Below are 27,275 nucleotides of genomic sequence, written 5' to 3'. Positions count from 1 at the left end.
GCCGGTAGTGATTCATGAGAATGGGTAGTCCCTTGTTTGTGTTTTTGTAGTCCGGTACCTTTGGACTAGTAGTCCTTCTCCTTCCTTAGCCAGGTCCCGAGCACGTGGGACGCCAAGTCGCGTTCATATTCTGAAAGCACCGTTGCTTCGGTGCCCTGTGCCGATAGATCCGAAGGAAGTACGCCCACAGAAGTCATTGGAATAGACCGAGGTATGAATTACAGACTTCTGAGTTGGTCGGTCACTATGGGGAACAAAAATGTTAGCATGAAGCTCTCCTTTTCTTCTTTCTAGACCTGCACCAGATGATTGGAGTTGAGGCTATTTATTATAGTCGAGTGCCTTCATTTTGGATGCACAAACAATATGAAGTTGAGGTAAGATCGTTTAGAATGAGAGGGATCGTATATCTTTAATAGTATACTCGTAGATATCGTCCTCTCTTACTAGAAAGCTAAGTTACTACGATTGCCGTATGTGTTGCAGTTAAACGCCCTGGATGCTGCCCCTTTTTATTAGCTAGTTCCTGACTTCATGGCACACAGAGTTGTTTCCCACAAGTGAGTGTACCCTGTTTAATTTAACCACGTTACGCTCACATTTAGGTCAACCTATTGTAACACACCTGAGGATCTCGGTGGAGGTGTTGACTGTGGACTGTTTGGTTCTCCATTATTATTTTACGTTTGTTAGTATATCTGAGCACAAGTAATTGTTACGTCTCACTTACGGTTTGCCGTATTATGATTTTATTTCTTTTTCGCCTCATTATGATTTTCTCTGGGTGAGTTTCCCTAGTGACACGTTTGTTTGCGGTGGCTGACTCAGAGATTGAAATAACTATTGTTGTGGATGGGTAATATACGGTTTTTTGTATATTTATATAGTTTAGACGTTTCCCTCACCCTTGTCCTGAGGAGGCCAAGATGTGTATGACGGCCAACGCGTCGACAGGTTACGATAAAGAGGAGTCTGATGAGATTTGTATCAATTCTTTAATGATTAAATGCACAACTTTTTTTATGTTTTGGAGGAATTAGAATCTGGTGTGCATATAAGACGACCTCTAAGTGTATTCCCTGTATGGAATAGGTGAACACTTTTTTTTTGACCAAGCGGGTGGAAGGAACCTATGAATTGTTAACTCTGTGTTTTGAATATAATTGCTGTGTGTATACATTTGTATGCAGTTTGATGATAGAATTTCAAAAATTAAGACTAATTAATTAAGATTAAGATATTTAAATTATGTAATCGTGTGTCTTTGGTATGTGATTGTTATGTTGTTAAGAAGGAACTTGAACTAATGACAGGACTATGTACTGGTAACAGGGGAATATACTGTTCCCTATACAAAGAATGAGAATTATATATATTCTTTCCTCCTTGCCATTTTTCTATTCTCTTGTTGCCTTTTTATTTTATTAGGCGGAGGGGAGCACGTCCACCCCTTCCCATGCGTTTATGTCCCTGGGGTCACCGTCCCCTGGGGCCTAATGTGGGTGCCCATCTGGGGCACCTGCAACATAACGTTGGCGGCCATGGGGTGGAGCCCCAAGGCCCCCTGCCTCTCATATTTAATTTTTAAAAAATTATTTTCAGGACAGAGGATCAAGTTCCCGGTGTCCCGTAAGGGTAGGTGCAACATTTTCTTTCATGTTGTCATGTTGAGATCAAGCAATCAGAGTGCTTGCTCTTGTGGGAAAGAGATGGTCAAAGGGAAACAAAACCCTTGCTCAATCAGAACGCTCTATTTTTTGAAGTTACACTTGCAGGCCTCTGCTGGGAGTCCCCCGAACCAAACCATTCAGATATACTAATGTGTGTACCTTAATTTCTCAAAAACGACTGAATGGATGTTTTTATATCAAATCACAAAAGGCACACTTTCTTGAACAAGATCTTGTTTGCTGCCAACATTTGTGGAATTCAGTTTAGCAGTTTTTGCAGTAGTGCTGTTAAAAATAAGTCTACAAAAAATGTGTGAGGATTGTGTGTTCTGGGACCCCCCACCCATTTTCTTGGCTCTTGCTTACGGATCACCCCGAACCTTTCAATGAAGTAACCAGGAAAGGAGAGCACTTTTTTGGAAATGTTTAACAAATGGCGCCAAAGTTATTAGCAAACCGAAAAGGGGACTTCCTATAGAAATGCAGACCTAACTAGAACTACTCAGTGGTGATCAATTGTTGACAAAATAACTAATACAGAGAAATTTGTGGGGTGGGACAAGAGATGCTGCTGCTATTGCTGACATCCATTAGGTTCACCTCACCCTGAAAGGGTCAGTAGAACTGTTGCAGGGCTGATCTAATTGGGAAGGTTGCTTCTACCAGGAGACCAGGCACCCGGAGAAGCTGAGATAGTGAGGATGATGTTGGTGGAATTTCTTGGCTGGGGAGCCTGATTCCAGCAAGCATGTCATAGGAATAATTCTTTTAACTTCTCCAGGGAAGATTCTGCTTTCACTCTGAAAAGCCTCTTACTATCAGAGTAAATGTCCATTAAGGCAGCTTCGAAGTTAGGTCTTTCATCGTAAGAGGCAGGGCCTATAACATCATAGGAGCTAGATAAAATAACATCCAAACCACTTTCTTAGCATCACGAGCTGGTGAAAGGCAGAGCAGAAGTTATCAGTAGACTGAAAAGATTATATAGATCTTCATTTTGTTTTTCAAGCACAGATGCATGTACAAAAACCTTACTAACTTCCCTCTGCCCATTCAACTCGTCATTCGCTCTCACCAGCAAGAAAGCAAATAATGCAATTTTGGAACACTTCTGTGCAGAAGCGTCTCGCCATTCATTAATCCTGAACCACTTAGGAACCTACCACCTTGGTATCTACAGTATGTCTGGTATGGAGAGTGGTACCCCACTTATTCTTTCACCTCCTCTGAATGTATTTGTGTAAATCGGCCATTCTACCCACACACATTCTGTAAAAGGCAACTGAGATGAAGAGTATGCCAAAGTCATACAATTTTCTCGAAGCTATCACCCCCACCCACCCAACCACGACACTGTGCAGGATTACAATTTGCTGTTATGTGTTAAGATAGGGCTTAGAAGAACAAGTTGCTTAACTTCGGTAGCCCTCTTTCTGCTGGTCATTCTAACTGCAGATTCCTCACCTTTAGAATATTTCCCAAGCACAAGACTGATTCAGAAACATTACACAGTAGTGCCCCAGCACACCGTTAGGTAGTGCTATGTGACTCTGTGTTGGCCATGTCCTGACCCGGAAGTGAAAGTGCAGAACCGCATATAAGCACCACCCGTGAATGCTCACATCAGTTTCTTGCTTGGCCCTTTCTGAACCCTCAGACATGGAGCAGAAAACAATTAGAGCTAATGTGTGCAGACGTCTAATTTAGGAACATTTTAGATGGTAAGTCTAGACCACTCCCCACAACCGGGAGGTGGGAGGGCAGTGAAGAGTCCGCAATTGCCTACAGTATGCACTGGAAGGAGTATAACTGATGGTAACTAACATTTTTTTCTGATGGATACTTCTAACCGCAGATTCCTTACCTTTAGAAAAGATATCAAAGCAATACCTCCCACTCCTAATGTCGAGGGTCTGTGGGGTGGACCATAAAGTCCTGCAGGACCAAATGGGTGAAATGCCCTTCCCGTTGGACATGACTGTCAAGGCAGTAGTTCTTCATTAATGTGTGCACAGATGCCTAAGTCGTGACCGGACAGATGTCAAGGACAGGAACTCTGGGTGCCAAGGCAGTGATGGCTGGCTAGGCCCTGCTGGAATGGAACTTCCAGAGGCTGCTTTTTGGCTAATGTACATCACATCTTACTGCAATGGACTTTCCACGTTGACAGAGTCCTCTTCCGTATTGCCTTACCTTTCATTGCCCCAGAAAAAGCAGATCCACCCAATAGTCTTTGGTGCAATCGATGTAAAAGTTTAAAGCTTCCAGGGTCCAACCGATGGAGTCTCCCCTCCTCTTTAATGGAGTAAGGTGGGCAAAGAATGTGGCAGGCAAAAACCATTGGGTGGGTGATAGAATGCCAAATGTGAAAAGGAGTCACTACTTTAGGGAAGTGGACCATCCTGTTCCTCAGAACCAGTTTGTCTGCCCAAGAGTGTAGGATGGTTGAACTGAGACGGGCATAGAGCTCACTCACATGATGAGTTTAAGTGATCATGATGAGGAAGACCATCTTTCGGTTCAGATGACTCAACGAGCAGCTGTGCAGCAGCTTGATGTACACATAAATGTCAGGATCAAATTAAGGTCTCACTGTGGCATCACAAATGGTCTTGTAGGGCATGTGTGTGCAAAACCTTTAAGAAACTGCACAGGTGATTTAAACAAGGACGATTAGCCCAGTAAACACACAAAGGCCAAAAGGACCAATAATATCAAGTTGCTGACCTTTGGCAATACACTTTTTAGTGGATAATCTAACGGCAGTTTCCTCATCTCAAGGTGCCAAACTAGATCCAGAAAATCAAAAGCAGTGCTCCTGCGTACCGATAGGTGGCACTGTGCGCCTCTGTACAGACTTTGTTCCATTCTGGAAGGGAGGAGTGGAGCTGCATATAAGAGCCGCCCATGCATGCTGACAGTTTCTTTCGGAAGTTTCTCGGGGCCCTCAGACACAGAGCCCATCAGTAGATTGTAAGCACCAGTGTGCAGATTCCGAAATTGAGAACTTTTTAACTGGAGACCATTCTACAGAACAGAGCGGTAGGAGGGATAGGGAGGAATTTGTAGGTTGAGTAGCCACTGGGAAAGAGTTACTGAAGGCAACTTGTTCCTCTGATAGATGCTTCTAAACGCAAGTTCCTTACCTTGTGAATAGACACCAAAGAAGTGCCTACCAAGGTGGTGGGTCTGTGGAATGGCTCGGATCAAGAAGTCATGCAGGACCAAATGCCCTTCCCGACAGACTTGACCATCATAGCAATAGTGCTTTGTGAACGTGTGCAATGATGCTCAAATAGCCTGTAAGTATCCAGGACAGGCACTACATGCCGAAGCAGCAGTAGCTTAGCTCTGGTGGAATGAGCCTTCAGACCTTATTGAGGTTGCTTTTTAGCCAATGCGTAGCAGATCTTAAGACAGAAGACTATCCATCGGTGGCCCACTCCTGCACAGCATTGCCATTCTTTGCTCTAGAGAACCCTACAAGGAGCTGATCGTCCACCCGAGGATCCCTGGAATAAAATCTTGAAAGACTAATGGCATGTCAGACATGAAAAGACGTCACTAACTACGGCAGCAATGTAGCTAGATTTCTTAACACCAGTTTGTCTGGACAAAGAGTGCTATAAGTATGCTGGACCAAGAGCACCTGAAACTCACTCACATGGTGTGCCGATGTTATTGCAACCAGAAATATCTATAAGGTCAGAAGGTGCAATGGACAACTGTACATCAGCTAGAAAGAGGTACACATTAGGAAAGTGAGAACCAAATTTAAGACCCATTATGGCATTAGAAAGAGCTTTGGCAGAAACAGGTGTTGCAAATCTTTCAGGAGGGTCGACAACTTAACTTGAACAGTGCCTGCTACAAGTCCTTTCTGGGCCAAAGACAAAACAAACAACACACCCAACATTTTGCCCTAAATGGGATCCGACTTACAGGTGTCGCACCAAGCCAAAAACATTTCCCAGCACACGCTGATTTTCTGGAAGGACACCTTGCTGCCAGGATAAGATCAACAACTTTGGAAGAGAGATCAAAGGAGATCAATGGCAGCTGCTCATTCTCCGTGCATGGAGGTGCAGATTACGCAAGCATGGTTGCAAGATCCAGCCCTGCTGCTGCAACAGAATATCCTCCCGAAACGGCAGCCTGACTGGAGGACAGATGCTCAGGCCTAAAACACACTCCTCACCCAATCCAGGGCCTTGGGTTTGGCCGTTCTTAATCTTCAGAACTAAGGGAGAGGTAGTGGTGGGCAGGCATACAGGAGTGCTGTGCTAAACTCAGAAGAACGTTCTTAAGAATGACAGTGCACAAAAGTGTTGACACTGCGTGTTCTCGGCGGTGCCAAAGAGATTGAGCTAGGGTTCTTTCCATTGGTGAAAGATACCCTCCTCCACCTCCGGTTGTAACGGCCATTCCTGATCTGCTGGGTGTCTTCAGATGAGCTTGCCCGCCTGGTGTTTAAAGATCTTCCCAGGTGGTGTACAAACAGGAAAGTGCCCTGATGCTTAAGTCAGTTCCAGAGGTGCAGAGCATTCTGGCACAGGACTGATTTTGATTTGAAAATTTATATAGCGCACGATTGCCCCAAGGCGTCTAGGCGCTGCGCGGTAAATTGCCAGAAGCAACAGAAAGAGAGAAGTTTAGTTAGAGAACAGCCAGGTTTTTTGTGCTTTTCTAAAGGAAAGCAACATTGGACTGTTCTTTATATCGGTCGGGAGTGAGTTCCACAATTTCACTGTGCCCAGAACAAAGCTTCTTCCTCCCCAATGTGCCTTGTTGAATTTGGGGGTTTGAAGGAGTTTGCTCTGCGCTGATCTTAGTTTTCTAGCTGGAAAGTACTAGGTGAGGTGTTTCAGGTACTGAGGACCATTCCCGTGCAAAGCCTTGAAAGCTAGACATAATGATTTAAAGCCCATTCTTTTTTTCACTGGGAGCCAGTGTAGCTTTCTTAATCCCTAGGAAATTGACTGGAATTTCTGAATGTCCAACAGCAATCTAGCGGCTGTGTTTTGCACCCGCTGTAGTTTGAGCATATGCAGTTTTTGCGAGCCCATACGCAGGGCATTTCTGTAATCGAGTCTAGCCAGAGCTAGAACTGTCACAAGTCTTTATACTGCCTTTGGAGGAATAAAAGACTGAACTTTCCTAGTTGTCTTTAGAGTCAGGAAGACAGTAGATGAAACCTTATTAATCTGGTGTCGAAAGGTCAGGTTATCATCAAAGATGATGCCTGATTCTTCAACTTCTTGAATGGGACCGGAAAATCCCCCAGGCTGGCTGGCCACCAACTATGCGACCAAAAGGATGTGTCGGAACCCAGCAGGATTACCTCCGTTTTTTTCCCACTGTTCCCTTCTGCTTCTTGCCGTACCCCATGGCAGTGGTATTGTCCATAAGAATCTGCACCAGTCTGCCCTATTTGAGGGTCGGTAGGTAGGCCTGCAACATGAAGCGAATCGCCCGCAACTCAAGGTAACTGATGTGGAGGCAGGCATCCGCCCTAGACCGGTCTTCTGATTTCCACCTCTCCAACACAGTAGTGACGTGCCCGTCACTACCATCAACTCTGTGCTGAGTAGGAAAAGGGGCGTGCCGCTGGTCAGGATGCAGTTGAGCAGTCACCATAGCAGATCTTGTGCATTCTCCTTTGAATCCTAGATGACCCCAACAGGTTTCTTTAGTGCTCAGCTTAAACAGACTTCAGATCCCACAGAGCAGCTATTATAAGCCTCCTGGTGAAGTGGGCAAGCAGGATGCATGAGGTTAACAGGCCTCAAAGCCTCAGAGCTGCTTTGACCGAGATCTTGGATGAAGGCAGAAACCTCAGGATCATAGCCCAATTGTCTTTGACTTGTTGCGATGGAGGAAAGGCCACGAACCCCACTTTGTCCTAGACAGCTCCTAAATCATTTACAACAGAAAGGACGGCACCCTTTAACAAGTCAACCACCTAGGAACACAAATTTCCAGTCCATTGTTTATAATCCATTGACTATACAAAACATTCTCACCATAATCAAGTTAATTAGAACTAATCGAGCTCTGGGCCCAAATGGAAAACCTGGAGCAGTTTACAAGACTGACTAATGGCATAACTGCCTCTGCTCAATACACAAAGCTGCATTCCAGCAGGCTCAAGTACTGGAGTCTTGGCAAGGGTGTATTTGACATCACGTTTTTCAATAAAGGGGACAAAAGCAATCCTGCTAACTATCGCTTAATCGCCCTACAGGACATAGAAGCCAAAACCTATCCCACAATCTTACTGGGAGAACTAGAGAACAGGACAGAAGAGAAAAACTTAATTCCATTTAATCAAACGGGTTTTAGGCCTAACTGCAGTTTGAGTACGTTATTTACCGATTACGTACCCATAAAAAGGAATTACATGATGAAAACCTAAGACAATAATGTTCCCCATGGGATAACAGAATAATGCTGTTCTGCACATATCAAAATATAAAGAGAGTCTTGTAGGAGCAAAAGCGACTGCTTCATTTTTTAACAATATTGGAGCAATGTTGAAAAACTGGTATGTTTAGACCACAAGTCTGCTACACCCATAATCGACGTGTAAGCCTGTCTCATTGATTACAGAGAGCATTTGACTCGGTTGACTGTCACATTTTGTGGGCAAAAGTTACAAAGTAGGGTAGCCTTCCAGCACTACTAAGGGCCATAGCCTAGTAATACACTAATAAATGGGTGAGAATCAAGGTTTGGAACCGCAATATTGTAGCCGAAAGTATCAACATAAATACAGGCCTAAATAGGGATGTGTTTTGTCACCCCTACTTTTTAATCTTTACACTGTGGATACTGGATAAGGCCTGTTCACTGCCAGGTCGTTCCATTTTAGGATATGAATCTGTAAAATCACAATGCCACAATATGCAGATGACTTGGTCATTCTCGACCGAACAATGGTAGGCTTACAACATGCACAAACTGTGCTAAATAAGAACAACCGGTTAATCACAACGGGCAGCCCGACTGACCCAGAACCAGGGGCAATGAAATCTATATAAACAACAACTGTTCAAGGTAAAGGGTAACTGTTACACAGTCAACAAATGTGAAAGATACCACAAAAATAACTAGTGCCCACACAAATATTTTAAAAATATAGCAAATTATTATTTTAAGCAAACTTAGACACAACATAAACAAGACAAATGATGGATGCATAAATACCTGATGCTCAACTTATCACATATCAAAAACACTTTAGACAATACATAATGTGTTATGGGTAAACAGACAATGGAAATGGGACAAAGAGCTTTTTGAGTAGCCCATAAATGAAAATGGAAAATTGTGGGTTTTAATCTCTTTCCAAGTGCCAGAAACGTTGGTGTTTCACCCCCAAAAGTGAAAAGGTCATCATCAGGACAAAAAATATATATTTGAGCAAACCATAGAATATCCAAACAATCTATTAATGGGCTTATTAAATTAGGTCCATAAACAATCATGCCAACAAAAGGCAGGAAGACAGAACACGTTCACGCACCTTAACGAGAAGGCCCCGATGGAAAAAATCATGGCGTTGAACAAATGTGCATATCTCGTGGTAGCTCAGAGGTATACTCGTTCACATTTATCGACTGTGTAACAGTTTTCCCTTACCTGGAACCGTTGTTTTTTTTATATTTACAACCAGCACAATTAATTGGTCAGAAATGAGTGTAAAACCAAGATCAAGATTTTTGGAAAAGAAAAAAAAAGGCCAATTACATTTTGCTATGAAATCAAAGTGAAAACGCAGGTGCGTCCGTGGGACTGCAGGACAGAGAAGTGGAACTAGACATCCTGCAAATCCAAGACATCCATCATGGCGTGTGGATCCAGGGCAGATGGAACGTGGACCAGTGTGAGCCTTTTGAGTCTGTACTTTTGCAGGATGGTATTCAGAGGGGAAGATCTAAAAATCGGAAAAAAGTCTCCATCCTTCTTCTGTACAAGAAAATAGCGTAACTAACAACTTGTCCCTGTATCTAAGTCCTGAACCCTATTGATGGACCCTTAGGATAGCAGAACTTGCACCTCTTGCAGTAAGATAAATAGGCGCTCCTCTGACAGCCAATCAGATGTGGGATGAAGCTGCCACAGTGGTTCAGAAAGGAATGGAAGGGCATAGCTCTGCTGAACGATATAAAGGGCCCATCAGTTGGATGTAATGGATTGCTACCCTGGGTGAAAATGTTGGATTCTGCCTCCCTCGGGGAGGCGGTGTGCTACTAATCGCAAACTTATGTAGTTTAGCTGCTGATGCTGCAGGGGACAGAGACTAGGAAAATTAATAACCATGCGTCTTGCCTTCCTGATCCCTGTCCCAGGCAACAGAAGGACTAGGAGGACTACAGCAGGGGCAGAGGGGACTGGAATTTATTACACCAGTCCTGTGGAGTAACCTCGGAAAGGCTGAAACTAATGGGACAATCTGTCTGTCAGAGGTTTAGATGCGCCAAGAACATGCTACCGCTCAACTTTCCTTAAAACATTATAAGGTAGTCAGCTTCTTTACCGATTAGGTGGTATCCTTTGAAAGGCATATCCAAAAGGCATGTCTGCTCATCTCAAAAACTTGTGGATTGCATCCAGGTATAGTGACGAAGCATCACACTAGTGCCAGCTACTCATCCCCAACCAATTGGTCACATCCAGGCAAGCACAAATGACGTATTTGGCCGCATCCTGGACAGCTTGAATTGTTAGCGCCAGGGAGGTGCTAAGTTCTTCCAGGACCGATGGTCATGTCCCAGAGGGTGTGCTTATATTGACCAAGTAGGCACACGGTCTTGGCAGATTTCAAGGCTAGACTGGCCGAAGAGAGCATGTGTATTCCGGATGCCTCTGTTTTTTTCCAATGCCTGTCTGAGGGAACAGAGGGTTGTGACCATGCGAAAATAATTAGGATTCACCTTTCTGATGGAATCTTAGCCAACGAAACTCTCAAGGGTCGAATGTAGTGTAAGGAATCCAGGGTCGCCAGAAGCCAGTCTGTGGCATCTGGCCACCAGCCTGTTCACCACTGGGCAAGAGCAAAGCTTAGACCAAGAGCCCATCCGAGTGTCAGTTAGGGCTTGGCTGAATGGAGGTAAGGGCTCAGAGGAAACAGACCCAGGCTGCAGAACTTCTGTAAGGACATTTGCCTTAACTTCAATAGAAGGCATTTGCACACCTAGGACCTCAGCAGCACGTCAAATTACCACAGCAAAGAAAGCACTCTTCCATTGTAAGCCCAAGAAGGGAAATTATTTGAACACTATAGTTTTCGGTGAGGACACAATTTTGTGGTACACTGATTTCAATCTGAAATTACCAATACTGACGAACGAGGAAGGAGAGCACCAAATCCGTGTTCGATGGTGCAGAATGAAATATATGGATGTTAGAGTGCAGGGGTGGTGCTTAAATGCGACTCTTTCACTTATGGGGTGAAATGAGGCCACCATTTATGATAAAACAGCTTGCCTGGGTCAGTTGTTGCCATATGTTGACTTCTTAGTAGAGAAGCCCAACTTCCTCATCTATGGAAACTTCTCTTTGTTTTCATTGCAGCTCTGGGTTCAGCCAACAGCTTTCATTAGTTTTCCAGAGGAGACAACTGTTTTTTCTCTCTCATCACATAGTTAGCTTCTCAACTTTTTAAACACACTGATACTGGACTATTTTCTTGTCACTAGATTGCTTTTACAGGAACTAAACAGCTGCCTACTACTCTAATATGTTACTATAGGAAGAGTATAGTTCATACAGTCCATTCAGCTGATTTCTCTTGCTTAATAGTCTCAGACTTGTCTTCCAAAATCAATCATAGCGCGTTCTTGGTTTATATGTCAGGCAATACATGTTTAGTCTCCTTTTTCAAGCAGTGTTCACATTAAGTAATATTGTCACAGGATATACAATACTATGTCATATATTCCAAATAAACTGGGGCAAAGCTAATATCTTGAGCGATATTAATAAGTTAAATATTGGGAGAGGAACTTTGGAATCTAAGCTTGTTCACTTTCTGTTTAATAGCACCCTCTTAACCCTTGTTGTACTTTGTGAAGCTGGAAGAAAGATTTTCTCTAGCATGGCCAAAACTGAACATGGAATTAAAAATTTTAAAAAGTCAAACTCAAAGTGGGCACTAAAGAATCTGAAAAACTCCTCAAAACTGGTTAAGGGGCAATCTAACTCTAGTGATCAATAAGCTGTACTGGCATCACTGACTGACAACATTTTGCACCAGAAGGGTAATAAGGTTATTGAACACCGACCCATAGTCTAGGTGTTGAGCTTACCAGCAGGGGGAAAAGGCCTCCATGGAAATAGAAAATCTGTAGGACTGTCAAGAATCTCATTATACCGTGTACATTGTAGACTTACCCGAAAGGTTTATGTCCGATAAGGAATCACGGGTAGAAGTCCCTGCAGCAGTAAGAAGGTTGATAGAATGATCAGTCAGATGGTTACAGTAACTTAGGTCTAGTTTGGAAAGTAGAGGCATATGTCGAATCACCAACAAAAGTGATGCATCTGTTATGTCCAGACCCGCCAAGCGCAGATCAACAATGTTGCGTAATTTACTCCGGTTGTCAATTTGACCTGAAAGACATGGCACAGCAAACAAGGAATATTTACTCCTGATGCAACACATTATAATCAACAAATTTGCAAGTTCTGAAGATGTGAAGGGCTGGACTACTGTTCTTAAATAAAATAACTTTCTTTAAAAATTTAGGTATTTTTTTTTTTTGTAAAGTAGATGCCAACCTTGATGGTATTTGTATTGAGCAGGTGAGAAGTATTTATTTCACCTTTGCAAGGAAAACCTCTTCAGTTTCGGATTTCCATTTCATCTATTTAGCAGCAAATAGCTAGCATTATATTTTGTGTGAACATACAGAAGTAATATAAAATGATCGTGTTTCAGAGTGTAAATTTTCCTGTACAACAGGAACATGCTTTTCTTTAACTACACAATAATATGTTAGCAAGGTCATGCATTGCTAGTAAACACAGGGGTCTTGCTCCATCACCTTACCTTACCTTACCTACTTTCTAACAAATATATGAGGAACTTTCTTAAATGGTGTGACAAATAGACAGAAGGCTCCAGAGTAAGTATTTCTGTATCAGTTTAGACCGAGTGTTCATTTTCCATATTAAATAGCACGTGGAACCATTAGTAATGAAATGTTTTCAAATTAATCTCTTAAAAACAGCATTTCCAAGTGGCTATTGCTTTGGTTGGTGCGAGATAAGCCAATTAATTCTGGACAATAATAATGTCTCTGCAGCTTCACATCCATAATAGATTTGCATGCTACGCATAATAATGCCATTGAGGACATCTGTCCTCTGCAATGCTACAGAAGTTAGCGTCATGTTCAGAATATAAGGTGGCTGATGCGCGTGCGTACATGGAAAGTAGGCTACCCCACGTAGGGATGGGTGGTGTTTCTGATCACCACCACCACCAGGTTAATTTTCCTATAAAATCTGATGGAGGATATCACCAAAACAGGAAAGTTGCTTTTTAAATGCCTGTGCTAGAGATGCTCCTTCCCTTTCCAATCAGGGCAGGATGAAGGAGAACAAATTATTCTTTAGTGAGGTGGTAAGTAATGCTTCTCAGGGTAGGTACTAGTGGGCTTCCTCCAATATGGAGCCCTCACAACAAGCACAATCAAGCACAGGATGTTGCATCTGGCTGTCATTTAGCACTCCTGCAACAGCAACTAGGCACACAAAGGAAGGATCTGCCCAGAGACTCCCCCACCCAAGCAACAGAAACGGCAGTCTCACCATCACATGTCCAATAAACCAAACCTACATTGCCCAGGAAACACAAGTAATCAGCAGCCCCTTCCAAACAGGCCCTCTTTGAATTCATTATGGGAGCCCTGTCTGCACTGTTCCTAACTTCAAAGTGGTCTTGGCCCTTAAGCCATAGAATGCAGGTAATACACCTACACTGCCGGGGTGGGGCATACACACCCCAGTTTCCTACTACACGCTGCAAACGTTATTGTTAAACACTGAATGTATGCCTATGCGGGACACAAAGACAGTGCACTTAAATGCATCACCCTTGTGGCGACATAAGCTTAAATATTCCACAACATTACAAAAGCAAAATTGATTTTTATGAGTGCAAAAGAAACATGCATCCAATTGCGACCTTTTGTTCTCCAAATTTTATATGCTGTATCAGTAAACATGCCGCTGTGTGTAGTTTGTTAAGAAGCCAACAGTGTGGAGTGAATAGTTCTTTTTTTACTCGTGTATCGATGGGGGCTGACTTTTGCACAACTTCCGAAAGTCTTCCTGGTCTCCAACCTGAAGAACAAGTTCCTTACCTTTGGTAATGATGCATCTGATAGAGACATCTATTAGTTGTAGATTCCTTACCTCAGAATTCCCCCCAGGAGTCAGTCTGGATTCAGAGAATTTTCTTCAGAAGTACCCCTGCGCGTCGTTCGGTGGCGTCGATTGGCATAATATACGTCGTTGTGAACGCCAGGATGACGTCGCAGGTCTTGCACAGGACGCCGCCCATGCACGCTGACGTCAGTTCTTAATAGGACTTTCCACGCCAGAAGAGCAGAGCCATGAAAGACACCGACCAATGGTGCATCAAAACTGGGGCCTTGTAGGGGAGTCCCTATCCCTAGAAATCAGTTCGCAGAGAAGGGAGAATGGATGGGGCGGTAAGGAATCTACAACAAATATATGTCTCTACCAGATACATCGTTACCGAAGGTAAGTAACTTGTTCATCTGACAGAGACTATTAGATGTAGATTGCTTACCTTAGAATAGATAACCCAGTAATACCAACTCCGGAGGAGAGTCTGCTAACAAAGATAATACCATGAAGTCCAGGAGGACTGTACGGGCAAAGTACCCGTCCCTCCAAACTTGGCTGTCCAGGCAGTAGTGTCTGGTAAACGTGTGCAGGGATGTCCATGTTGCTGCCTGACAGATGTAAAGGACTGAGACTCCACATGCTAACACTGTGGTTGCCGCTGTTGCTCTGGTGGAGTGAGCACGCAACCCCACAGGAGGTTCCTTCTTCACCAAGGCATAGCATATTTTGATGCAGAGGACAACCCTTCGACGATGGCCCGTTTTTAAACAGCCCGACCTTTCTTGGCACCCACATAGCCAACAAAGAGTTGATCATCCATCCAGAAGTCTTTTGTGCAATCAAGATAAAAAGACAATGCACGTTTTGGGTCCAGACAGTAGAGTCTTTTCCTCCTCTTTGGAGGGATGCGGGGGTGGGAAAAAGGTGTGCAAAGTGATATATTGTCCCACATGAAAAGGCGTGATGACTTTAGGAAGGAACTAAGGTTTCATTCGAAGCACCATTTTATCCGGATGGACAAATAAGAAAGGGGGCTTGGAGAAAGTATGCAGCTGGCTCACCCTGCGAGCAGAAAAGATGGCAACAAGGAAGACAGTTTTGAGAGTCAGCAATTTGAGAGGAGAGTTTTGAAGGGGCTCGAAGGGAGCACACATAAGAAAAGTAAGAACCAGATTTAAGTCCTATTGGGGCATTACGAAATAGACGGTGGGAAACGATAAGTAAGATCCTTAAAGAATCTATTAACATTAAGAGATTTAAATAAGGAAGGCTGATCTGGCAGCCGAAGAAAAGTAGATTGCTGCAAGATATCCTTTAAGAGTGCCCAAAGGAGATGTCTGCCGGGCCAAAGAAAGAATGTACAAAAGGACCTCAGAAACAAGAGCAGAAAGGGGGTCAACAGCCTTTGCTGTGCACCATTCCACAAATTTATTCCATCTACAGGCGTATACTGTTTTAGTGGAGGGACGCTTGGATGCCAAGATAACATCACAGACTTTGGGTGGAAGGTTGAAAGCTGCCAACTGTCGCCCCTCAATCTCCACGCAAGGAGATAGAGACTGTACAGGTTCAGATGAAGAACCCTCCCCTGCTGCTGCGACAGAAGATACTCCCGAAGGGGCAGTCTGATCGGAGGATCAACGGCCATGCTCAGAAGATTGGGGTACCAAATTCTTTGTGCCCAGTCTGGAGCTACAAGAATGACTTGAGCCCGATCATGCTTGATCTTCTTGAGCACTCGTGGCAGCGAGCGAACGCTGCCTTGGAAACGCCAATGCACAATACTGCTGACAGTGTGAGTTCTCTTCGGAAGTGAACAGATCTAACCAAGGCTCTCCCCACCGCTGAAAGACCATGCGCCATCTCCGGATGGATGCACCATACATGATTGACCAGGCACAGACAGCTGGGTTCGTCCACCCTGGCGTTCAGGGAGCCCGTCAGGTGTTGAACCATCAGGGTTATGTCCTGATGTTCCAGCCATGTCCAGAGGCAGAGAGCCTCTTGACAAGGGGTCCACGACCCTACCCCGCCCTGTTTGTTGTAGTACCACATGGCGGCGGTGCTGTCGGTGAACACCTGCACCACTTTCCCCTTGAGCGAGGGAAGGAATGCCATCAGTGCCAGTCTGATTAACCTTTTGGAGCTCCAGGCGATATGGAGACTGTACTCCGCCGGAGACCAGATGCCTCTGATCTCCGCCTCTCCCAGGTGGCCGTCCCATCCCAGAAGTGATGCATCCATCACCGCCGTCAGATCTGGTTGAGGAAGGGAGAGGGATCTGACTCTGACCCAATCTTAGTTCGTTAGCCACCACTGCAGTTGGTGCGCAATTCCCTCCGAGATCTGGATATAGTCGGAATGATTCCTCTGATGCTGTGCCCACTGGAACTTCAGGTCCCACTGCAGAGCCTGCATATGCCATCTGGCATGATCCACCAGCAGGATGCAAGTGGCCATGCGGCCCAGCAGCCTCAGAGTCATTTTCACTGAAATCCGAGATAGAGGCTGAAACATCTGTATCATAGTCCGAATATCCTGGACTTGCTGCTCAGGTAAATAGGCCCGAAACTGCACTGTGTCCAGAACCTCCACGATAAAAGGAAGCGCCTGGGAGGGAGTCGGTGTGACTTCGGCACGTTGATAGTGAACCCCGGCAAATGCAGGAGGTCCGGCATAGTCTGGAGGTGGGAGACAACAGCCTGGGGCGAGCCCGCCTCCAACAGCCAGTTGTCAAGATGGGGGGAAGACTCGAACCACTGATCTGCACAGAAGAGCTAGAACCACCGCCATCACCTTTGTAAACACCCGAGGGGCACTGGTAAGGCCAAAGGGGAGCACGGTAAACTGAAAATCCTTGTGGCCCACCATGAACTGAAGGCAATGTCTGTGGGCTGGCAGGACAAGGATTTGGAAATAAGCTGTCTGCAAGTCCAACGCCACCATCCAGTCTCCTGGGTCGAGTGCAGACAGAACTTGGGCTAAGTTGGGCATTTTGAACTTCTTTGGCAGAAAGAAGTTGAAGGCCTTTGTCCTTTTTGGGCACCAGAAAGTAGCGGGAATAGCAACAACAAACTACTTCTGGCACAGGGACCCTCTCTATGGCTCCCTTGGCTAAGAGAGACGAAACTTCCTTGCAGAGAAGTGCCACATGATCCTCCGACATGCGATCAAAAGAGGGTGGCATGGACGGAGGGGTAGTCTCGAAGGGGAGGGAATGGCCCCTTCGGACTGTTTACAGACCCCACCTGTCCGACGGGAGGGATTGCCAGGGGAGGAGGTGATGGCGATTCCTGCCTCCGACTGGCTGTTAGGCCTGGAACATCAGACTAGAAACGATTGGAGGCGGTGGTGGGGAAAAGGGTTGACTGGCCCACCCGCTGGGTCCCTGACCCACTAGGATGCTGGCTCCAATGTTCACAGCCACACAGAGGCTGGACAGCTAGGTCGAATCAGTGACTGGGCTGGACAGGTAGTGGCTGGGCTCCCCTTCCGTAGCCAGGAAAGGGATGAAAGGCAGGCTGAGGTGGATGGGAGGTAGCCGTGAGGCCCAAGGATCTGGCCGTAGCTTGAGAATCCTTAAAGCGCTCAAGCATGGAGTCTGCCTTGTCACCGAAAAGGCAAGTGCCATCAAAGGGCATGTCCATCAAGGAAGATGGGACATTCCCCAAGAAACCAGAAATACTCCAACAGGTGTAGTGCCTAAGAGCAACCAACGGGAATCGTTCTGCTCAGTGAGATGGTGGTATCCAGTCCACATCGTATGGAAAATTTGGCTACATCTCTCCAGTCTAAGTGAGAGAGAGAACGGCCTGGACCTACTCCGGGCACTGAGGCAGCACCTGCTCAACAGTATCCCAGATAGTAAGGGAGTATCAGCCCAAGGGGCAAGCAGTATTCACCAACCGCAATGCCAAGATGGAGGAAGAAAACATCTTCTTCCCAAGGTAGTCATGTTTCTTGGATTCTCTATCTGGAGGAGCAGAAGGGACTGCGCCTTTCAATGATGAGGCTTCGACAACCTAGCTCTCAGAGGAGGGGTGTTGAGTCAGTAACACTGGGTTGTCCTGAGCGTGGCAGTGGCGACAGGCAATCGTCCTATCCATAGGAGCCCCTCTGCTGGGCTTGAACCAAGTGCCCAGAAGGACGTCTGTGAGGGCGTCATTGACCGGCAAAAGGGGTAAAGTCGACAAACGCTTGTGCTTCTTTGACTTATTCTCTGTGGTAATGGTCATTGGAGGAACTGGGTCTTTAAAGGGCCTACCCTGCAACAGATTGTTGCTGTTCCACCACTGCAAAGAGCGATGGGTCGCTGGCCCTACCAACACTAAATACTGTAGATGCCCCTCTGCGTGAGACTATTGTGATTGAAGAGTGCGTTGAAAGGGACGCATATGTAATCAAGAAGTTAGAACTATGGATATGCAGGATGCCATCATGCCTAAAAAACTAATGACCGTCTTTACTGTGACAGGACTATGTTGTTGATATAGAGGTAATGCCATCTGGAACTTTTGTACCCTTTCTGGACTGGGATAGGCTTTGGCTGTAACCGAGTTTAATGTTGCGTCTAGGAATGGCTGCACTTGCAGAGGTGAGACTTTGCTGTGTTGAGTGTAAAGCCTAACTTGTGTCGAAGGTTGATTACCTGTTGTGTATCCTGCAGACATTGCAGTTTGTTGGGACTTTTGATGAGCCAATCATCCAGATATGGGAACATATGTTTGTCCCCTTCTGAGATGAGCTTCTACTACTGCGAGGCATTTGTAGAATACCCTTGAAGCTGTAGTTACTCTGAATGGTAAAACCTTGAACTGGTATTGCTGTCCTAAACTGCTAAGTGTTAGGTGGTGCCTTACTGAATCTACACAGGTTTGTGATGGCCTTGGTATGTGTGTTCATGATAGAACCCAACGTCTCTTCAGTCCCAAATAAACAAACATTCCGAAGAAGAGAAAAACAACAGCGCAAAAGCGGACCCTCGAATCCACCCTGGCCGGTGACTACTTTTAATTCAGTCACATCTTAATGAATAGCTAAAACCTGCTGGGAAACACTCCATTTCACCCGGGGGAGGGCTTGCGACTTCACAAAACTGATGGTGGTGTCCCAATGAGCCTGTCCACCATCATCAAGGACTATACAAAGCCACCTCAAATCATTTTACTCAATTATAAAATCTACATATTGCAATATTTAGACACCACATACCTCTAACTCGAGCCCTTACAATAGAAAACATAGATTGAGTGCGAGGCTGCCTCACCATCCTCCCAGGCTGGATAATGAAATGGCTAACGCAAACTGAACCCAACCAAAACCCAATTTGTGTCCGCTGCAAACAAAACCACGCAAAGACAGCTTCAGGAACTGTTTTCCAGCATGAAGCAGAATGGATCCACTTTCTGGTCTTCACAGATGATCGGTCATTAGGATTCAAGAGAGTTAGCAACCTGTCTGCTAAAAGCATGCATCATCAGTGGTAGGCCTAGAAAGACTAGTACCAGCTCCCACCACCACACAGATAAACACCAACACCCAAACCCAGGTTTCCGGACCACAAATCAAGACCCTCTATCTGAATATTATTAAATTCCATCTCTCTGCCACTCCATATTCCGCACTGTCACAAAGATGAACTCCCATGTCACCACCGGACTCACAGGGTTGAAGAAAGGAGACCATTCACACCTATTCTGATGGACCTGTATCAACTGCCTCTGATGCCTCTGTAGTCTTCAAAACATGCAGCTTTTCCCACATCAAAATAACTGGTGGCTGTGTCTATCGTTTGTCAGTTTCTCTAACATGTCATCTACCTGTGGTCCAAATAAATTGACCATCAAAGGGTAGATTTAGAAAATATCGGGCCTAAAGCCCGAGATCATAAGCCATGCATTACGCCTAATGAGAATACTAGTAGTCACTTCCGATGCACTGATATGGGCTGAATCAAGTGTGCACTGTATGGTGGCATTGGAAATTATTCTGCCTCCCTCTACTGAGTCCCTGTTTGAGGGTATTATTCAGGGAGATACTACAGTAACTCTTGCATCTTGTCCCATTGGGCTCTGTTATAACATGAAAGTAAACCTGCAGAATTAGCAATGCATAGGTGATTAGCTGCTTGTGCGGCAACACGTGTTCCTGCTGCATCGTATTTCTTACTTTGTCAATTGGAGGAGCATTTCCAGTGCCCTGAGAATTGGTCCTATTCCTAGCTGTGTGGACTAATAATGAATCGGGCGAAACTTAAGCCCCTGATGTGTGCTGGGTCTGATAGACATGCCTTGTATTTTTTGTCCACTCTGGGTGTTAATCACCCTGGACTTAACTGGCTGCTTAAAAATATCCCATGCATATTTGAGCATGCTTTTTCACATAAGCAAGGTCCTGCACTGTTCTATGCGACCTATTTAGTGTCTCTACTAAAAAGTCCTCTTCGTCTTGTAAAGTGTGGAGATCCATTTTATGGTAGTGTGCTGCCCTATGAATCACCTCCTAATATGTTGTGGTATTATCTGATGGCGAGGGTTTTTAGGGGCAGAGGTCTGTGTCTGTATCATCCACAGGTCCTGCATCATATAGATCCCATGGATCCTGTATAGTGTCTGTGTATCTCCGAGGATCTGTAAAATATGGCACAGCATATGGTGCTAAACCCTCCCCTGTATCAATATCACCCGTTGAAGATGGTGCGTGTAAAGTGTGTGGCTACTATGAAGGAATGTGCTCGGGTGAATGCATATGAGGTGGTGTTGTTGCATGAGCTGCAACATAGGAAGTAGAGGTGGAGGAGGAGATGTAGGTGTAAAAGCAGGTAGAGGAGGAGTAGGAGGAAAAAGAATAGAGCTAGTGCCCCTATCTTTTCATTTCTTTCTGAGATATTTAGGTGGATCTAGCCCTATGATTTACTCCTCAAATGTCTTCTTCCTTTTTGGAAGTGCATCAGTTATAGTTGGAGGCAGTTTTGGCCCTACTTTGCAGTGTCCAGATTTATAAATGAAGTCCTTTGTCCTTTTATCAAGCTTATCTTGAAGCTTTCCAAGAACTGGCTGAACAGCCCGCTGTTTTGGCTCAGACAATGTCTGTCTAGTTTCAGCACAAACAGGATTTTGGACACTGATGACTTCAGCGACTGATGGTGTTTTGGTGCCTACGGTGTCTTTGGGTCTTTTGCTGCCAAATGTATTTTTTGGTGTTTCGGCGCCACAGATGCCTTTGGGTCTGATGGTTGCCGTTTCAGCTCAGATGCCTTATGGGCTTTGAAGGCACCAAATCTGTTTTATTTTAGTACTGGCACCGAGGAGACCTTTAAAGTCTTAAACTTTGACGCTTGTCGAATTTTTTGCAGGCGGAGAGACTTGAGTGCTCTTTAGTCTGTTTTTGGAGACCACCATGGCCCGACGGCAGTGGGGTTCTGGGAGCCACCGTAGCTGTTTTTTGCAGAGGTTGGGTGGCTTTCGCCAGTGTACTCGCATGCCCTTGTGACGTGGAGGGATCTGGTTCAGAGTCGGAGCCTTTGCCACTGCTAGACAGCAGTATAGAGATGTCCATCTGCAATGCCTGTGCCTCAGCATCCTCAGTCTCCTCTTCCAGCTCTACTGACTGCTCCACAAAAGTATCAGGCCCATCTGTAGCATATTGTGTCTGCACAGTGGAGTGAGCCCAACGAAGTTCCCTTCACTGCTGAAGCATCTTCTTTGAGCGAATGGCCAGGCACGCCTCACAAAACACCTCGTCGTGCTCCGGGGACAAGCAGAGATTACACATAGCGTGCTGGTCCTACCCGGAATACTTGGCATGACACTTAGGACAGAAGCTAAAAGGCGTCTTTCCATCCTCAGTTGTTGCAGAGTATATGAAGTTGGTGTCTGGAAATAAAACAAAGTCAAACAGGTTCGGGCAGATCGAAAAAAAGTAAGACTACCAGTCGGTCCAGTGTCTGTCAAAGTTTCTGTCAATGGGTAATGAATATACGGGGCGCTGTAAGGGCCTTGTGGCTGGAATTGAGCTTTGGTCACAGAGATCAACGTCTGAACCCGATCGTGGAAAAAAAAACTATTTAACAAAGGAGCTGTTGATGATGTGCAACACAGACTATAGGAGGTGTCACTATACCTGTGACTCAAAGATGACCTTCGAAGAAAAACAAGTTGCATATGTCCAAGCCCAACAATAGATGGGAGGAGTATGCTAAGCATATGTATATACGGCCAACACATGCTGTGAATATAATTCTACATATGAATCCATGAAAGTTACACTAGTGGGGAACTTACCAAGATGTCAGAGAAGAAAATAGCAAAATTAACATAGTAATGACACATTAAAAAAAAAAAAAAAAAAAAAACTTTCTTCACGAATGTGCAGCTTCAGAAAGAGCTCAATAGTTTACACCCTGCCTTGAAGTATAATGAAAATCTAACATGATCTTCAGCTCAATAGTGCACATCAACTCATTCCCGAAGAGGGAAAAAGAGCCCAGATTAGCAAGACAAGATAGGCTTTATATTGCTATGCTATTAATGCACAAAGGATGTCAAGGCAGACTAGAGATGTATTTAATGTGTCAATATCAAGGACCCCCTGTGAAATTGTATGTACAACTCCTTGGACAGGGTAAATGGAAAATGTTACTTACCAGTATGCATCTGTTCTTGGCATGTAGAGCTGTAGATTCACACACTTATGCATAGATCGCCATCGGGTGTTGGGCCCGGATGTTTGCACTTTGTTGTTGTCCTGGGAAGTCTTTGGAAGTCACGGGATAGGTGGCGCCTCATTTGGACAATTGTGCGCATGGGCATCGACTCCATCGTTAGACTGTTTTTTCCCGCCATCAGGCTCGGATGTGTTTATTGCACTCCAGTTCGGTGCCGTTACTGATCAAACTTTCGACGCACAATCCTTCATCCTTTTCTCCGGTATAGTTCCGATCTCGTTCCCTACTCGACTAGCATCTCTACAAGCTCGACGTCTTCGATTCCGGGCGTTGAAGAAGGCCGTCGTGCCTACCTATGCCATTCGACCTGGCTCATGGAAAGGACTCCTTTTAAAAGGCGTCCTCACTGTGGATCCAAGCTTCCACACACAGATCTGCATAAGGTGTGTAACCTCTGCCTTTCACCGGAGCACGAGGCCAGAGACTGCCCAGCTTGTGCCTCTTTCCGCTCCAAGAAAACTATCCGGGATCATCGAGCTCGAAGAAGCATGGCTCGATCGTCGACATCCATTCCAGACGACATCTTCCAGGAGGGCGTCGATGTACCAGAGCAAGAGCGTGTCGAAGAAGGCCTCGTAGCGCCTCTGAAGCCAACATCGAAGACATCACCCAAGGGCAGCAGGTCGTAAGTAGTGACGTCGACCCTGACCACCTCCCCTCACCCCCGAAAGGCTTCGGTAACACCTTCACCTTCGGGCCTAGGTGCACACCGGGACAAGACTTCCCACCTCCCGCCTTCGGGCCCGACAAAGAAGTCGACACATAAGCCTTCAGGCCACTCGGGATGGAGTCAGCCTGCCATCGGTGCCGAAACCCAATCCCCGGCACCCAATAAGAAACTGTCTTCCCCCCTCCGTGCCGACCACTGCCTCCACTCGGCCCCGAAACCTACTGGTACCGACCCCTCGACTCCAAAAAAGTCATCGGAACAGAGTAAAAAGCCATTTCCGAATAGTACACAATTGCAAATAAATTGCTAAGCAATATGTGGATTCTCAGACATAATGTAACTTTTCGCTCTACTTGTATCGTTGAGTTTCAACGCTTTGCAGACCAATAGCGCTCGCACGCAATACATTTACCAGGTTTCCGGTTATCTTTCACAGATACCAGCCACCTGGGTACTACCATCACAAGAGTACTCCACCATCACAAACTCACGAACATATCAAACCGTTTTTTGTCACTTTTTAAACACGTTGTCTTTGCACCGCGTCTTTAGTATCGTTCACGAAAAGTCCCTTGCAAACCTCACACATTAATTATTTTCGTCTCACACACGGTGTCGAAGCGGTAAACTCCCACCTCGGAATTGACGATTTTTACAAATCGTGTAAGATATACGTGATCACCTTGGAGGATAGTCATCACAGTCACAGCCATACAAAAGTAAGTGGTTGGACCTTTACACATATTTCCCAGTTAGTGACCGGCTGATTCTGTGTCTCTTTTTTCTTTACAGTTTGGCCCCTGAAGAAGGGCTTTTACAGCCCGAAATGCATTGGGAAACCAGGTAACCCTGAATAAGTGTGTAATCTCAAGCTGATATGTGGAATTTATAAAAGCTAACACATGACTTGAAAACTTTTTGAAACGCCTAATAAATTGAAGCAACTTGGGATAATTAAATGGTTTACCTGCTTATTTGAATAAAAGGACTGAATTCTACCTGTGAGTGCAAGAAGGGAGACACGCTCCTGAACCAGGAACGTGCATGTACCTATTTCCACATCCCCACTCAGGGGGATTGACCCAATTGCACCTACGACTTGTTTAAACTCACTAATCAACATCGATTAACCACAAGTGCGTTCACTTTGTTTTTTCCTGTATTCATTCCCCTTTCTGAGTGATACAGAGCACGCACCACCATACGAATGGATGAAATTGAAACAACCACTGAACGTAGAGCTGACTCTTTCGTGTACACCCCAGAAGAAACACAACGCATATACGCTTTGTTTGAGGATACAGCAGGAATCGGCACCAGTATGTCAACTCAATCCAACATCAAACAGTTACTCTATACCTCAAAAAGAGCCATCAATCAAAGACTTCACGCCAGTACCTTGATCAGGTACCATAAAGTGCAACGGATTCCGAGAGGCTTAAGAATCGCCTTAAAATCAACACTATGTAAAAATAATCCACGATTCACCGAAAGATGGAAAGCCATTTCAAACAAGTGCTAATTGGATCTCATCCTACTCATTGTTGAGGAACTGTCTAAATTACTTGAAGATCTAAACAAAGAAATCACTGCATTACGGCAAGAAATCTCTACAAAACGAACAGACGAAGATTGGAATGCTACATTAGCAGATCTCAATAAACAGTTAGAGGAATATACAAAGGAGATCAACGATAGAAAAATTCGAAAATTCAAACGGGACACAATTGATTACAAATTAGGAGAAGTATATACTTGGGCTGAAGTATACGCCAACAAAAGACAACAACGTAAACAGACTGGTCGGCCATCGGATACTGATGCCACATCCTCGGATGATTCTTTAACCTACAACAGATCATCTAGAGTTCCCACAACTTCACACATCAAAAGTATACCTTCAGGTATGGGTGACCTACAAGAACCAGCCACAGACAAAAATTTTTAGGGTTAGGCCCAAAGCCACTAGAGGATCCAGGAGGAAAGCAACATCAACAAAATCCGTTGCAAAGAGTACCCGCGGTCAGTAAATCTTGTGATAAACATTTCCAGCTATCATCTCACGGAGTTCCAAATTCAAACCTTACAAAAAGGAACATAGTTTGTACCTACATACCATTCCAATCAGTTAAGACACAGAAATCAGTTTCTTCAAATTCACGCGTCCACTCAGACAAACATTTTTTCCAAAACGTTATGGATGTTTCCTATATACCTCGCGACAACACATTAATGGGACTTCGCAATAAGAGTTCATACATGGCTCCAACCAGTCAAAGTATTAGACGCCTTTGAGACTATTGTGTGCAAGGAAATGAGAAGAATTCCTTACCATACTAGAAGAAAAAACAACAATATAACTCAAAAGGAACAACAAACACTACGACAATTAGCAGCAAAATCAGAAATAACCATACGACAAGCAGACAAAGGAGGAGCATTGGTCATTATGGATTCAACTTTTTACGAACAGAATGTCCACGAACATATTCAAGATTCAGATGTGTACATGCCTTTAACATTTGATACCACCAAGGAATTTACCAAGATACTACAAACCATCATACAAACTGCAGTTGAAAACGGAACCATCAATGAAGAACACAAGAAATAGCTTATCAAAGCCAACCCGTCAATACCTTATGTCTATATGATACCGAAAATTCACAAACACGCCACCAAACCACCGTTCAGACCCATTGTCTCAACCATCAAGTCACTACATGAACCCGTTGGAAGATATTTAGACAAGCATCTACAACCAATAGTGCAATCCATGACTACATCCATTAAGGACACTACCGATTTTTTTACCATCATAGAATCCATTCAAGATCAAGTAACCTCGAACACAATCCTTTGTACCATAGACGTCAAATCTTTATACACGTCAATACCTCATGATAAAGGAATGGAGGCCATAGAATAATTTCTCTTGACTACGGATAAACCCAACAACCTTAAGATATTTCTCATGGCACTCATTCATTTTACGTTATATCACAGTTATTTTGAAAGGTCCGGAAAATATTACATGCAATGCTTTGGTACTTCTATGGGCAATTGTGCCGCCCGCACATACGCGAATCTATACATGTACCGATTTGAACTGGACAACATCTTAAACAAACAACAATGGACCGAGAACCTCATTCTATACAAGAGATACATCGATGACATCTTTATCCTGTGGAAAGGTTCATCTCACAGTCTATAATCTCTTATCAGGAGACTCAATACCGTTGATCATCGCATTGAGTTTACCCACTCCATAAGTAAGGATTCCATAACATTTCTGGATACTCCAATAACAAATAATGAAGGTCATCTTATCACACAAATATACACTAAACCGACTGTTCGCAACAACTTATTACATTTCCACAGTTTCCATCAACCCTCACTCAAAAATCATCTGCCATATTCACAACTACTCAGATTGAAAAGAATATCAAGTACCAACGATTTATACTAAAAAAGCAAAAAAACACGTATCGACAAATTTAAACAACGAAAATATCCCACACAAATCTTGGAGAAAGCGGTTTTGAAAGCTGAAAAGCTCACACGCCAGACATTACTTCAACACAAACCCATACATCAGACGGAATATCGAAGCGTATTTGTTTCTAAATTTTCGACTCAAAGTTATCGCATTAAAAAAATCTTAAGATACTGGCCTATGCTGAGCACCGAAGCGGATTTCAAAAACGCCTTCGATAAACCCCCAAGATTCGCTTACCAAAGATCGAGAAATCTCAAATAAATCTTATCTACTCCCATCATCTCAGAAAACAGCGGTTTTAAAGGAACAACACCATGTTATAAT

General features: G+C 44.5%; 1 protein-coding gene across 6 annotated transcripts in view; it reads right to left on the bottom strand.

Annotated features, from left to right (window-relative positions):
* Window positions 1–27,275, bottom strand: part of KDM2B (lysine demethylase 2B) — a 759,008-nt gene that overhangs the window by 31,620 nt on the left and 700,113 nt on the right. For all 6 annotated transcript variants that reach the window (XM_085636000.1, XM_085636002.1, XM_085636001.1 and 3 more), the window contains one exon: window positions 12,066–12,284. In XM_085636000.1, the coding sequence (XP_085492126.1) occupies window positions 12,066–12,284 (219 nt within the window). The remainder of the gene's footprint in view (window positions 1–12,065; window positions 12,285–27,275) is intronic.

This window comes from Triturus cristatus, chromosome 11 (assembly GCF_964204655.1).
Source record: "Triturus cristatus chromosome 11, aTriCri1.1, whole genome shotgun sequence".
NCBI classification, from domain to species: Eukaryota; Metazoa; Chordata; class Amphibia; order Caudata; family Salamandridae; genus Triturus; species Triturus cristatus.
The sequence above is the reverse complement of the archived record's forward strand: the minus strand, read 5'-3'. Positions and strand labels throughout refer to the sequence as shown.